At 43.5% G+C, this 14,028-nt stretch overlaps 1 protein-coding gene and 1 non-coding gene across 2 annotated transcripts in view; both read right to left on the bottom strand.

The window, feature by feature from the left end:
• Positions 1–14,028, bottom strand: part of PROM1 (prominin 1) — a 141,347-nt gene that overhangs the window by 31,743 nt on the left and 95,576 nt on the right. Inside the window, exons 10-14 of the mRNA XM_069495028.1 lie at positions 12,151–12,368; positions 9,733–9,807; positions 7,294–7,357; positions 4,256–4,415; positions 1,914–2,066 (exon numbers count right to left, since the gene is read on the bottom strand). Of these exons, the coding sequence (XP_069351129.1) occupies positions 1,914–2,066; positions 4,256–4,415; positions 7,294–7,357; positions 9,733–9,807; positions 12,151–12,368 (670 nt within the window). The remainder of the gene's footprint in view (positions 1–1,913; positions 2,067–4,255; positions 4,416–7,293; positions 7,358–9,732; positions 9,808–12,150; positions 12,369–14,028) is intronic.
• On the bottom strand, positions 3,983–4,094 carry LOC138400386 (U6 spliceosomal RNA). Its single transcript, XR_011236280.1, has one exon. It is a non-coding gene; the product is annotated as a U6 spliceosomal RNA (small nuclear RNA).

The raw sequence follows: 14,028 nt of genomic DNA, 5'->3' as shown, positions 1-14,028 counted from the left end.
GTTTCCATGTCTGCAGAGGGATCATATCTAAACTGAAGTGGCTTTTAGCCTCCATCAGTTTGTTGATGACTTTCCTGGTTATTTTTTCTTTGAAGCTATACATCACATTTTTTGGCTGTATCCCTTAAAAAGGTGTGAATAGAATTTTGATGAAGGATATACCCTTTCAGAGCAATTTATTCCACCTTTCAAGCAGTTAAAAAGATGGAATAGGGCCGGGCGCGGTGGCTCACGCCTGTAATCCTAGCACTCTGGGAGGCCGAGGTGGGCGGATCGTTTGAGCTTAGGAGTTCGAGACCAGCCTGAGCAAGAGCGAGACCCCACCTCTACTAAAAATAGAAAGAAATTATATGGACAGCTAAAAATATATATAGAAAAAATTAGCCGGGCATGGTGGCGCCTGCCTGTAGTCCCAGCTACTCGGGAGGCTGAGACAGGAGGATCACTTGAGCTCAGGAGTTTGAGGTTGCTGTGAGCTAGGCTGACGCCACGGCACTCACTCTAGCCTGGGCAACAGAGTGAGACTCTGTCTCAAAAAAAAAAAAAAAAAAAAAAAAAAAGATGGAATATATATATATATATATATGCACACACTCACCACTAAAACACTGACAAAACAGCCAAGTATTAGGGGCATTAAATTCTTAACATTAAACTAGTTTTCTACCTGTATCTGTGTACACTTGAACAAAAAGGCAAGACAAATTCATTTTTCCTTGCTAGTGTAATATCTTCTTTTTTTCTTTTTTTCCCTGTGCAGAGGTACTTGCCGTTAAGTATGATTTCTTAAGTTTAGGCCTGTGAGCAAATAGGCTTCTCCACGTGTGGACATCTTTGGTCAGCTCTGGCAGACTCCAGGCCATTTGCTCTAGGGTTATTTTTAAGACTCTTGCGCCTGAATTAATGTGAATAAAGGTGTGTACTATATTGGAGCCTAATTGTTTCGGGGAAAGGACTTAGCTTATAGCTCATAAGAAATCTGATTAATTGTTACAGTGACTCAGAGTTTAAAAAGCAGATTAATGCATGCCACCTGCTCTCCGGCTGCTGAGTACTGGTGACGCGGGTAGGGAAGTGGCTGAGGTTTGGGTTCTCCCCTAGCCAAAGGAGTCATTTCAAATCTTTACCATTGCCCTCGAGCTCTATCACGCGCCTTACCACGGATTCCCAATGAGCTTATCCAGAAAGAGAGCGATGATTTGGAAGGTACTCAGCCTCCTCCCTGTGGAGCGCTGAAAGCCATTACGCCTTCATCCTCGCTTACCTTTCTGGCCTGGCTGGGTCACTCCTGGGTCATGCCTGCTGCACTTTTTCATACCCTGCTAGAGTAAAGGTTTTCTCAAACACATCAACTTGGAAGTGAATATTTCCCAAGCAGGAACGAGTGCTCCAGGCTGATGGAGGTTTACCTCTCCCTGGTACCTCATACCTGTTCTCTTCCCTCATCTAGCTACTTGTCTAAATTCCAAGGGTGCTGGGTTGCCAACCTCTGTTTTAAATCAAGTTTCTGAGTTTCAAGCCAGCAATCCTGATGACCATATAAGACAGTGTCTGACAAGGGTTCAGCTCAGCACATGGTGAATGAATGAATGAATGAATAAAAACAGAATCAAGAAAGCAAACCTAGAAGAGAGAATTTTCATGATAGCTGCTTTTAAAAGGAGCCCGCCATACATAGACAGTGTGTTTAAGCTTGTCTATCAAAGTGCAATCAATTTACAGTCTTCTTTTACTTTTTACACTTGATGAAAGTACCAAAATCAAGGAAGTTATAATCACAGCAAAACCTCTCCTGTGCTAGAACCCACAGGGTGTGGCCCAGACGGCTCCAGGTTCGTGTAAGACCAGAGTCGGCACCTGGCCTCCTCCCTGCATTTCCGCCCCCAACGTGACAAAGAGGGGCCCACACTCACACCATGAGGAAGACGCCTCCGGTGTGTGAGACGCAGCCTCTCCTGGTCGGGGTAGCATGCCTGTCGTAGCCACACACGCCACACAGCAAGCCCAGGTAATAGAAAGTCACGATGAGGGTGAGCAAAAAGCAGATGATCAAGCCACCCAGCCACCTAGTGAAGCAAGCACAGAGTTATTACACGTGATACCCCTCATAACCCAAGAACTGTTGGACTAAGGCTGGAGCAGGTGAGTAATTCTTAGCTGTCCAGTATTAGAGTCCTCTGTTAATTCCTCAGATGGTGATATTGCTGTATGAAAATATCCCTTCCCGCCCTTAGTCCCCCAATTCAACAAACTGAGAAACTTTTATTTTTATGTTTGCTTTGAAGTTCTCTCTCAGTGGTCGGTGGTTGTGGGATTATTGCTTCTTCCCTTCGACTTTGCTTCCAAAGGTGTCACGTGGGACTCGTAAGCGGGTCTTACTGAGCTTCTCCAAGGTTACTGATGAAAATGCGCCTAAGACTTTTAAGTTCTTTCAAGGTTCCTGAGGCTGTAAGTGCCTATGACAATGATGATGGCATGTGGATAGATCATGGTCAGACTACAGATAACGAAATATTAGACTCTCTTCCCTGGCCTTTCTTTAAAATATTGTATGGTTGCACGAATATTTGGGGCTATTGTGTTCTTTACTGAACTAGAAACACTCTACGTGGCGATGCATGGGATATTTAGAATTTTATGAGCATCCTAAATCAAATGCCTGCAAAATGCAAATCTCAATTTCGTAATGGTCCTGGGAGACATTTTAGGACAATGAATCCTCAATTGGGTCTTCCTGGCATTCCCGGAACATACAACAACCTTTCCCGGCAGTGAGGAGCACTCAAGGTTAGTAACGCTTCCCAACACTGAAGACACTAAAAACCAAAGAATTTACTTCTGCTTGGTGCCTCTTGACAAAAGTCGCCACTAAAGCTTTTCATTCAATTAAGAGCAATCTCGGTAATTATAATAATAGCCACCAGCAGCCACTCTGTGGAGATTTGTTCCAGACACTGAGGACACAAAATTAAATAAGCCATGGAGTCTGGCCTCAGAAAACTTTTAGAGTTAAAGAATCGTCTGCTTAGTTAAATTTCTTTTTAAAATAAGCCTATCGTCTCAGGGCAGTGGGAGGAGGAGGGGAGACGGGTGGCAGACAGGTGGACAGATAATTACACTATTCCTTCTCATTTGTGTAACTCTGATCTCTAATGAGATTGTGAGCTCACTGGGAAAGGGTCTATCTTATGTTTGTCCTGAGACCTGCTGGGGTGACCTAGCCCCACGGTGGAAACATGGCAGGTGCCCTTTGAAGCTTGTTGATTACAGGACAATGACTCAGAGCAGAGCCAGATGGGGTTTCAAAACCCACCTTTGCCATACTCTAGCTGGCCTGACATTAGTCACTTTTCTTCTCTGAGCCCCAATTTCCTTTTCCATGAAACAGGGTTATGAATGGAACACAGCTAAGGGGATTTTTGTGAGTATTAAAGGAAATGTCCTGTGGAAAGTGCTTGGTGAACACACTGAAACTGTCCCCTAAATGCCAGCAATTGTTGTTATTCTTCTATTATTTATCTCATGATCTTTTATAAGAAATAACCCAAATAAGAGTGAGTCTCTGGACTCCCCCAGGGGTTTCGGCTTGGGCATGGGCAGTATGAGTGGTTCTAGTGACAGGTCATGGGGCTGAGCCCTTCAGAGAGGAAAGTGCATCTTGTATCTCAGACGATCATCTAAATATTCTGAGCCCTCAAGTCCTTCCATCTCCCGTGCTCTGGTCGGGATGTCCACCGTCCTACCCTAGGGCCACACCCCACTGCCCATATCATCTAATGGGGTGAACAAACACTGGACACAGCTGCTCACCTAAGCTCTGGGAGCAATTGTCTGGTTTCGAGTCTCAGCTAAGAGGATTCTTTTTCAATAAGAACCAGCTTCTAAGTATTTATTCTATAAACCAATGCAAAAAGAATATTTCTTCAAATTATAAATTGAATATTTGGCTCAAGAACTTCCAGTCTTCAACTTTTTATTTTTTTTTAATATGGAACGCTTCACAAATTTACATGTCATCCTTACACAAGGGTCATGCTAAACTTCTCTGTATCGTTCCAATTTTAGTATATGTGCTGCTTTGCCTAAGCAAGCACTTCAACTTTTTTAATGAACAAAACCTGGGTTACCACATACCAGGTCATGAACTCTTTGTATAATTTGCTCTCCTAAGACTATTGTGGTGGTGATGTCAGATTTTTATCCTGTTCCCTACCAACGTCGGCTCTCCTAGTATGAGCTCAAAGGAGGCACTCACCAGTATGAATCATATTCTTCCAATCTGTGTAAATTGCGATGGACGTGACTTTCCGTTTGGTTAATATAAACAGCAAACTTTGACAATGTACTCTCAATAGGAATCTGTTGGGTTACACGGTTGACCTTGGGACCGATGGAATTCAAGGCGCCTTTGACATCTACAAACAGAGAAACCTCGGTTATGCATTTGCAAACATGGAGGAAACAAAAACTTAGTTTTAGAACCAAACAGAAAAGCCTGAACCATGCTTAGTTGTTCCCATGTTGTGTATGTGTTTAAAATACGACATTTCTACAACAAGCGTGAATACAGCCAAGACCATCAAAGAGCAATTATTTAACAAAACAGCAAGCTGTGAGCGCTGACTTTAATGAGATGGTGCTGCAGGCGAACCAGACTTTTCTTCTCCTACTTACGTCACTGAAAAAATGGGTCTGGTGATCAAAACGTACAGTGTGCAATGTGCCAGGCACGTCTACGAACGTTAATGCATTTGCTCTGCGGAGGTAGACGCTCTTATTCCCCACATAACTAACCGTGATCCTGAGGCTCAACGAAAAGAAATGACTTGCCTGTAGGTCTCTTGTTCAGAAAGCACGGGTAAGGGGATGCACACTCGGGTGTGTCTAACGCTAAAGCCCCGGTTGCGTGAATTTGGAAAAATAATTTAATAATCATAATAACTCTTCCAGCTCAGAAACTGCATTCAGGAGCACAGTGATTCTCCAGGACCATTTTTTGAACAAGTGTCCCCAGGTGATATTTTTGTTAACATTTTACTTGACTCACACAAATTGGGACTTAATTGACGAAGTATATCTGTGTCTCCTAGGTGCAAAAAGCAATAGTATTCCCAGTGGTCAAACAGTTTCTATTGATATCCATCCTCATTGCTCAGAGAGGAGATAAGCTCAAAGAAACTCCAGTTTTCTGGAAAGTGTCCAGCAGGATCCTAGACCAGTGCTCACACGAGTTCTGAAGTTGGCTTTATCCACAGTGAGTCTTGACGCAGATATACTAAGAATATACTAACCAGTTAAAAGCCCACTGGTTCTGAAAGAGACAAAAATCTCTTTGTAGCAGCAGAGACAAGATTAACAGTTCTCAAAATGTGATCCTGGGGCTCCTGGAGAACTCTAGGCAGATGGTATAGATGGTAGCACGGTCCAAAATGTAATTATGTAAAAACAGTGGGAACTTTTTTAAAAGTGTTTTTTTCACCTGTGTACAACATCGAGAAATCAAAGCCGCAGAAATGAGCGACTGAGCATCAAGAGTTTGGACGTGGCTCATAAAGGGGTGACTGTTACTCCAGAGGCTCGTTGCTACCTCCAAATGGCTCGTGTGCAAAAATCCCTGAGGATTCCCAAGCGAGATGCCTCCGAGGGCCTCTTTTTTAACTCAGGGATTTTGAAAGATGTGAAAGGCAGACTCCCATCTCCTAGGAACAGTTCCTGGGGCCCCTGTCTGCTTCTCAGCCTGTCTTGCCCTCAAGTAGGACACACATTCCCTGCCTCACCAGCTTTGGCGATGCTGTATGTAGCGGGGGTTCTCTCTCAGCAAATACCCTCCTTGGCCTCAGTTTAGATGTCCCCTTTTCCGGGCAGCCTTTCACTCGCCTCCGCCGACCTGGGTTCCCTTGCACATACCCGGCCGTGGTACCGGAGTGTGATGACGGGCTGTGTGTACGTGCCCTGCTGAAGGCCAAGCAGGGTTCGGGCCTGATGCGCCTCCCAGCCCGGCATCTAGCAGAGTCTGGCACAGAGTCTGCACTACAAAACGTGTTCAGGCTGGGACCAAATGACCTAAGGACATGAAGATAAACACCTGCTGTCCAGGCTGATGGAGTGGCAGTCGCGGGGCCCTAGGAAAACGCTGGCTTGTGTTCAGGCAATGACACCGCGTGCAATGGACCTTGCTCACGCACACAGGGCGCTCGCTGTGTCAGACTCACGGGGGAGGGCTGCACGTATGGGCAGGAGGGGTCCAGAGAGGGGAAACCAAAAGTTAAACACAGAGATTAACGAGCAGGTGGCTGTCAGATGTACAGCATGCATTAGTCTTCAGACGGTAGCATAAGAAAGTGTGAATTCTGTCTTTAATATGTTAATATTTTAAAGTAGACTCTTATATTAAACAAAAGGGAAGCCACAAAACATCTAAAACACTATGTAGTAAGATGATATACTTTTTACCCAAACTCTTCATGGGTTAAAAGAATACCATTAGGGGAAAAAAAAAATCAAATATCTCTAACATAATATTTTAAAACCACTTGGTCAACAGATAAAAAGAAGCACTAAAATTATTTTTTTTTTAACTAGAAGATAGTTTTACATAGCTTCAAAGATTTCTTCTCCAGGCAAATAAATAACCCCAGTTCATCCCCATCCCTACACAAAGAACTGCGTCCCCTGCGTCCTCTCTCTCTGCATCGCCACAAATACCACGACCTGAATGCAGCACAAAGCAATGATTTAAGACCAGTAGAACCCTCTCAGCACTGAATCTGTCTCCTTAAAATTATATGCAACCTTAGAGGCCTAAAATACTGTTACATCAGCATCAGGGGACAGATGAAAATCTTCCTAAAAGACAAAATAAATCTTTAAACATAGTATTCCTAAGAGAGAAACAAAGAAATAAACTTTAAGTTTGTTTAGAAAATAGAATAATCTACAGTTTTTGCCCAGTGAAAACAATCAGAGCGTGACCTTCCAAACTGTGGCTGTTGTCTTGTCTGTGAGGGCACACTCGAGACTTGTCACCATGTCACCCCACGGTGGCCCTCAGCCGTGCAGGCTGGATGATGCTCTAAGTGGTAAATGAGAGGGTTGGTTTCTTTTCTTTTAATCTGTATCGCTGACTGAAGGTGACACAATTGAAAAGCTCTGATATTTAGTTTTCGAAGTTTTAGTGAGAGGCTATTTTTTAGGAGGAAAAGAAAAATACAATTCTTAACAATACATTTCTTTGTACTGACTGTCCAATTCTTAACAAAGATTAAAAAAATTACCTCCAATTATGAATCTCACCTGCAATGATGTCCTTGGTTTGGTGTTGCACCCTCTCAGGTATATCATTAAAGGCCTGATAGCCCTAAAAAATATTTCAGAATAAATTGATGTACACAGTAAGTTGAAGACCAGTTGATTAGGGCCCATTTTGCAAGATAATACATAATAGAGAAGCAAAAGAAATATATAACATCCATTTTATAGCTGAAATTATCATTATATGGTCATTAAGAGGCTTAAAAAATCTCCTTTAAAGAGAATTTTCTTTACATCGTATCAATTGAAAATTATGTTAAAAGTTTTTCAGGCCGGGCGCGGTGGCTCACGCCTGTAATCCTAGCACTCTGGGAGGCCGAGGTGGGCGGATCGTTTGAGCTCAGGAGTTCGAGACCAGCCTGAGCAAGAGCGAGACCCCACCTCTACTAAAAATAGAAAGAAATTATATAGACAGCTAAATATATATAGAAAAAAATTAGCCGGGCATGGTGGTGCATGCCTGTAGTCCCAGCTACTCGGGAGGCTGAGACAGGAGGATCGCTTGAGCCCAGGAGTTTGAGGTTGCTGTGAGCTAGGCTGACGCCACGGCACTCACTCTAGCCTGGGCAACAAGTGAGACTCTGTCTCAAAAAAAAAAGTTTTCCACATAGAATGCCCCCATAATTTTAAAATCAATATATTTACTCACACAGATCCTAGGAATTATTATGGATACATATATCCATGCCACTGGTTCTCAAGTGGGGGCTATTTTGTCCTTCAGGGGACACTTGGCGATGTCTGGAGACATTTTGGTTATCACAATTGGGGGGCGCTACTGGCACTGCGTGGGTAGAGGTCAGGGATGCTACTAAATACCCCACAATGCGCAGACGAGCCCCACCACAAAGAGTTACCCAGCACGAAGTGCCCGTAGTGCTGAGGTTAAGAAACCCTGATCCGTACCATATACCATGTGCAGATAGAAAGCGAATTCCCCCAAATAGAATATGACTTTCCAATGACAAAATAAAATTAGAGACCTAGTCTCACAGAAAAAAAAAAAAAAAAAAAGAGTCCCAAAACAGTTTATACAGGGTACAAAATGTAGTGAGGCTTAAAAAGAAAATCAAAAACTAAAACAACCATGCCAAGCTATATGGCTTTGGGGCTAAGTCCATGAGAGGACAATATCATTATTTCCAAAGAACTCAACGAAATGTCGAGCGTCTCCTCTGGAAGGGGTCAGTCTGGGTTTCCTCACTGTCTGCTAGGGGACTCTATAGCGCTTGCAACCTTCCTAAGACTTATGGTGCCAGCTGGTTCCCACATTCGCCTGACTACATCACATGCCGTGAGAAGAACATCCACGGCTTCCGTTTCCTCCAGCATGACGGAGCTACCCAGCACACCTGTGCTTGTGTTGGTTTTCGGCACGCCCAACCCCTTTACATTTGTCTGCGTTTCAACTTCCAGGTGTCACCCATCCTGGGGAAGTTTCATGGCCTTACAGAATTCCTGTTTCAATTCCTTCATTTGACAAGCAAGGTGACACCAAAGAGTGCAAAGACCAAGAATTTCGAGTGACCTGTTTAAGGGAACACTTTGTCGGTATGTGTAGATGAGTGTTTAACAGATATTGGAGGTTTGTTTCACATCTACGCTGAAAGACATAAAGTCAAGAATAAACCTATTCTCTCCCTTTCCTATAGGTCCAGGGCACTCTACTGAATTATCATGTATAAAGAAATATTTCTTGTGCACTCAATACCTATTGGTTGAATACATAACAACAACTGGTAAGCTGCGAGGGAAATCATGGTATTCCAGACCAATCTTGTCCCTGCCTTTTTGGGAATTTGTTCCCAGTGGGGGAGCAGAGACATTAAAGAAATAATCACAGTTATGAGGAACTTAACAGAATATATGCAATGCTGCAAGAATGTATTAAAATGGGTTTTGACCTAGTCAAGATGTCCAGGAAAGGCTTGTTAAGAAGATGATATATGAATCTTAGAAAATGAAGTAGCTAGGCAAAGGTAGGGGTGAAAGAAGACAGTGCCAGGCAGAGGTACAGCATGTGCCAATCGCGAAAGTGGGAGGAACAAAAATAAAACCAGCGTGCCTGACACTGCAGAGGGGGCAGCATTTTGTATCAGAATCTGTGCGGGGTCCAGCACTACACCCACTAAATTCTGAGCTCCAGGAAAGCAGAGGGCATGGTTTTTTTTTTTTTTTTTTGATCTCTTATGGTCTCAGCATGGTGCTTTGCACATAATAGGTGCCTAACAAAAATTTCTTGAGTTGGAATAAGCAAAATTACCTGGAAGATAATAGCTATCACCCTTTTGGCAACCCCTCTCCAGAATTGTACTGCTTTTTTGCTGTTTCCTGTTTTCTTACATACTAGTTTACCCTTTAAAATGATATAAAATAAGCTACTGCATTTTTTAAAAGAAAAACAAACCAAAAAAGACATACCTCTTGGACCAGGCCACCCAAATCGGTTCTAAGAACATCATTAACATTGTCAAGTTCTCTGTCCACAGGTGGAAGCTGAAAATTTACAGAATAAAATATAAGGCAAAGTGGTTCCCCCCAAAACTATTCCTCACAAAAAAGGGAGTCATCTTCTACCCAAGTCCTAAAGTATCTACATTACAGAGTTCAATCTCAATTTCTTTTGAACAATAGAGTATTGTTTGGGGAAAACACATTTAGCTCAGAATGGGCTCCATAAGCACCAATTTTTAGGTGTCTGGAGGTCTTCCGCTGCCGTCAAATTTAACACAGATGTATTAGGTGTGACCTTACAATTTTCAGTACTGAAGACTGTTAAAGTTGTAAGCAAACTTTTTAAAGTTTGCTTTTAAAAGCAGCATAGTCAGGGTTACACTGGTGACTAATCTGGAATACATTTGTCCATTACAGCATTATATTACACGTGGATTTGAAGTGCTCTAGCTCTTACCAATACGGGGACAAATATGTGCCTCTGACATGATGGACCTAGGAGGACACAATATCACTTCTCTGATATTTCCCTGGCAGATGTAACTTTATTCATGAGAGAACATCAGACAAACCTAAAGTGAAGGCCGCTCTACAAAATAAACGCTCTTTTAAAAATGTCAATGTCACAAAAGAAAAAGACTGGGACTGAGACACTGTTCCAGATTCAAGAAAATGAAAGAGACGTGACAGCTGGGCATGGTGGCTCACGCCTGTAATCCTAGCACTCTGGGAGGCCGAGGCGGGTGGATCGCTCAAGGTCAGGAGTTCGAGACCAGCCTGAGCAAGAGCAAGACCCCGTCTCTACTAAAAATAGAAATTAGCTGGCCAACTAAAATATATATAAAAAAAATTAGCTGGGCATGGTGGCACATGTCTGTAGTCCCAGCTACTCGGGAGGCTGAGGCAGAAGGAATGCCTAAGCCCAGGAGTTTGAGGTTGCTGTGAGCTAGGCTGACGCCACGGCACTCACTCTAGCCGGGACAACAGAGGGAGACTCTGTCTCAAAAAAAAAAGACGTGACAATAAAACGGCAACACGTCATCCTGACCTGGCCCCTGGACTGGAAAAAAAGAAAATAGTTGTAAAGGGCATTTTTGGAAAAATCAACACTATTTAAATGAAAACTGAGTGGAACAGTTGGTAATGTTGAATCAATGTTATATGTCCTAATTTTGATAATTGTATAATGATTATGTAAGGTTGGGAAATGCACTAAAATACTTAGGGGTAAAGGACCATGATGTCTACAACTTATCCCCAACTTATCTTTTGATAAAAGAACAAAATGCATATTATTTTGTGTGTATATATGATATGAATAGATAAACCAACAAAATGATACGATAAAGCAAAATGTTGACACTTGGAGACTTTTCTGCATGTTTGAAAGAACACTAAAATAAAAAGTTGTGCCCAAAAAGGATCTATCTCAAACACCTTAAACACAACTAAGCTCTAAAAAACTGTTTGATGACTCCAAAAATAATTGTATTAGATATGCAGACACACATGTTGCATGTGAAATGTTTGAAAAAAATTGACTCAGGAAATGAAGTGAGAAAAAGTGTATCTATAGTAAAAGATTATTTCATATAAAATGTGAGGTATATACATAACTAAATTAATAAATTAAATATCATGAATAGACATGATCATTTTATCTATATTCCAGCACTTAATATGTTCAAGTTACTCCAAATTCTTTTTGTTTTTAAATATTTTCTTTAGGAAAATGGGGGAATTGTCTTCTATTTCAGCATACATGGTTAATATACTAGGCATATCATTAAAAAACATATTTTAATTTTTAAAGCTATACATGAATGTATTCTGCTTCCTTTATTCCTTTCTTTCTGTCCCTGAGACAGGGTCTCGCTCTGTTGTCCAGGATAGAGTGCAGTGGCATCATCATAAATCACTGCAACCTCGAACTCCTGGGCTCAAGCAATTCTCCTGCCTCAGTCTCTCGAGTAGCTAGGAGTACAGGCACGCACCACCATGTTCGGCTAATTCTTTTTATTTTTGGTAGAAACGGGGTCTCTCTTGTTGCCTAGGTTGGTCTTGAACTCCTGGCCTCAAGCAATCTTCCTGCCTTGGCCTCCCAAAGTACTAGGATTATAGGCACAAGCACTGTGCTGGGTCTCTTTTTTCTTTCTAAGGCTGAATTCATTCTGATATGTTTCATCAAATGGCAGAGAACTCCCAAGAAGGGGCTCAACTTTACTGCTTCACTCCTGCTGCGGCCATTCCAAGGTGTGGACTGACGACCCAGGAAGGCTGATAGAGGCCTGGGGTTTATGGCTCTCCAAGCCAGGCCACCGTGCACCAGACAGGTCCACTCCGGCTTAGCCCTGCCCAGCTGTCCCCAAGCTCACGGCCGCTCACCTGATTCACGTCGAGGTTGCTGTCCAGCTGGCTCAGAGACATTCTGATGCTGTTGCAGGTTTCACTCGCTGGATGCACAGAGCACGTGGGGTCGCTGAGTGACCTCTGGATGCTAGTTTTCACGTCGGTCAGGTTGCTGCTGAGCTGGGCACTTTTGTCGCGCAGGTTCTGCAAGCTACTCTTCGTGCTCTCCAGGGCCTTTTTGGTCTCCTTGATCACTGTGGGAACAGAGCCCACTTCAGAGCAGAGGCACTGAGGCCCTTCTGAGCTACAGAAGTGGCCTAAAGGAACTGGAGATGAGCTTGTCAACGACTGTGGACGGCAGGCCGAGGAGCCTGCTGTGAGGGGCAGCGTCAGAGGGAAATGCTGGGGCACTGCAGGCTCCTCTGCCAGCCACTCCGACAGCTCACCTCTCCCGCTTCTTCACACGAGAGGCAGGGCAGGCAGCAACCCAGGAACGTGATGGGACATCTCGGCACAGCACTAACTGGCCAGTGGCGGCTGGCAAAGGTGCCACTGCCCAGCCTTGAAGAGGTCAGTCCAAACAAGTCAACCCTGAGCTATGAATATGCAAAGAGTTGAAATTAAACCTACACAGCGGTTAAGAGCACAGTTTTAGACTCAGGCAGGTCGAGGCACAGATGCCAGCTTCACTACTTCCTGTGAGATAGATGGCCGGAACCTCTCTGAGCCAATTTCCTCATCTGAAAGTGCTGAAACCGTGACCACATTCATCACAAATTGTGGTGATTAGACTGATTGGATTGAAACTCCCCAAAGGTGGTGGGTCTATGCGTTTTATCTTGGGAGCCCCACAGCCCAGGATATATTCTCATACAGAGGGTCTCCAACTTACAATGGCTCAACTTACGATTGTTCACCTTTACGATGGTGGCAAGTGCTAAGCATTCAGTAGAAACCATACTTTGCGTTTTGAATTTTGATCTTTTCCCAGGCTAGCAACAAATGGTACAATACCCTGCCAAGATGCTGGGCAGCTGCAGTGACCTGCAGCTCCCTGTCAGCTGCAGATCACAAGGGCAACCAGGATACTCTACGGTGTATTCAACGCGCTTCAAGTTAGGATATTTTCAATTCACCATGAGTTCACTGGGACATGCTAAATCCCCTCGAGTAAGCCAAGGAACATCTGTACTGGGGAATCCTGAATAATTATTTGCTATCCTGACTTCTCCAGCGCGATGGCACCCTACACATACAACTAGGGAGGTAGTGAATTAGAGCTCTTTTCTACGATGGCTTAAAGCCACAGCAGTAGAAGATGTGAAATTTAAATTAGAGGGCATTGCTCTTCTTCTCAACAAATAAGTCTTCCTGGTCAGGAAGACTTTGCTCTGTGGCTCACAAAACAGACGGCAAAGCATCAAGCCACAAGCGAGTGTTTCAAGGAAAAGTGTGAATGCCCTTAACAACGGGTTTTCTCATCCTTCCCTGGCAGCCACATAAGACCTGAGTGTTAAAACCACACACACACACAGACACACACTATGCGCACGTGTGTATGTATGTCTGTGTGTGTGTATATATATATGTGTGTGTGCATATAGCATATATATGCTTCCATACCAGGGAATCTCACCAAAAGTAGCCTGAGGTCTCATCCCAGTTCTCCTTCTACCTTGCTATAGCATCTTTGGCAAACTCTTTCACCTCTCAAGACCTCAGTTTCCTCATCTGTAAATTAGGGAGCCAATTGGGTCATCTCCTGTTACTAGGAGAGCCTGTGATTGTAGGCTATGTCCTAAGTGCTCATGAGGCTGAGCTCTTAGGAGATGCAGTCCCCAGTTAACTAGGTCTGATGAGGAACTGCAACCAGAGACCTGGGGAGGCTTCCAGAATTGTACTGTGTGCTTCTTG

This window comes from Eulemur rufifrons, chromosome 19, assembly GCF_041146395.1.
Source record: "Eulemur rufifrons isolate Redbay chromosome 19, OSU_ERuf_1, whole genome shotgun sequence".
Taxonomy (NCBI): Eukaryota; Metazoa; Chordata; class Mammalia; order Primates; family Lemuridae; genus Eulemur; species Eulemur rufifrons.
The sequence above is the reverse complement of the archived record's forward strand: the minus strand, read 5'-3'. Positions and strand labels throughout refer to the sequence as shown.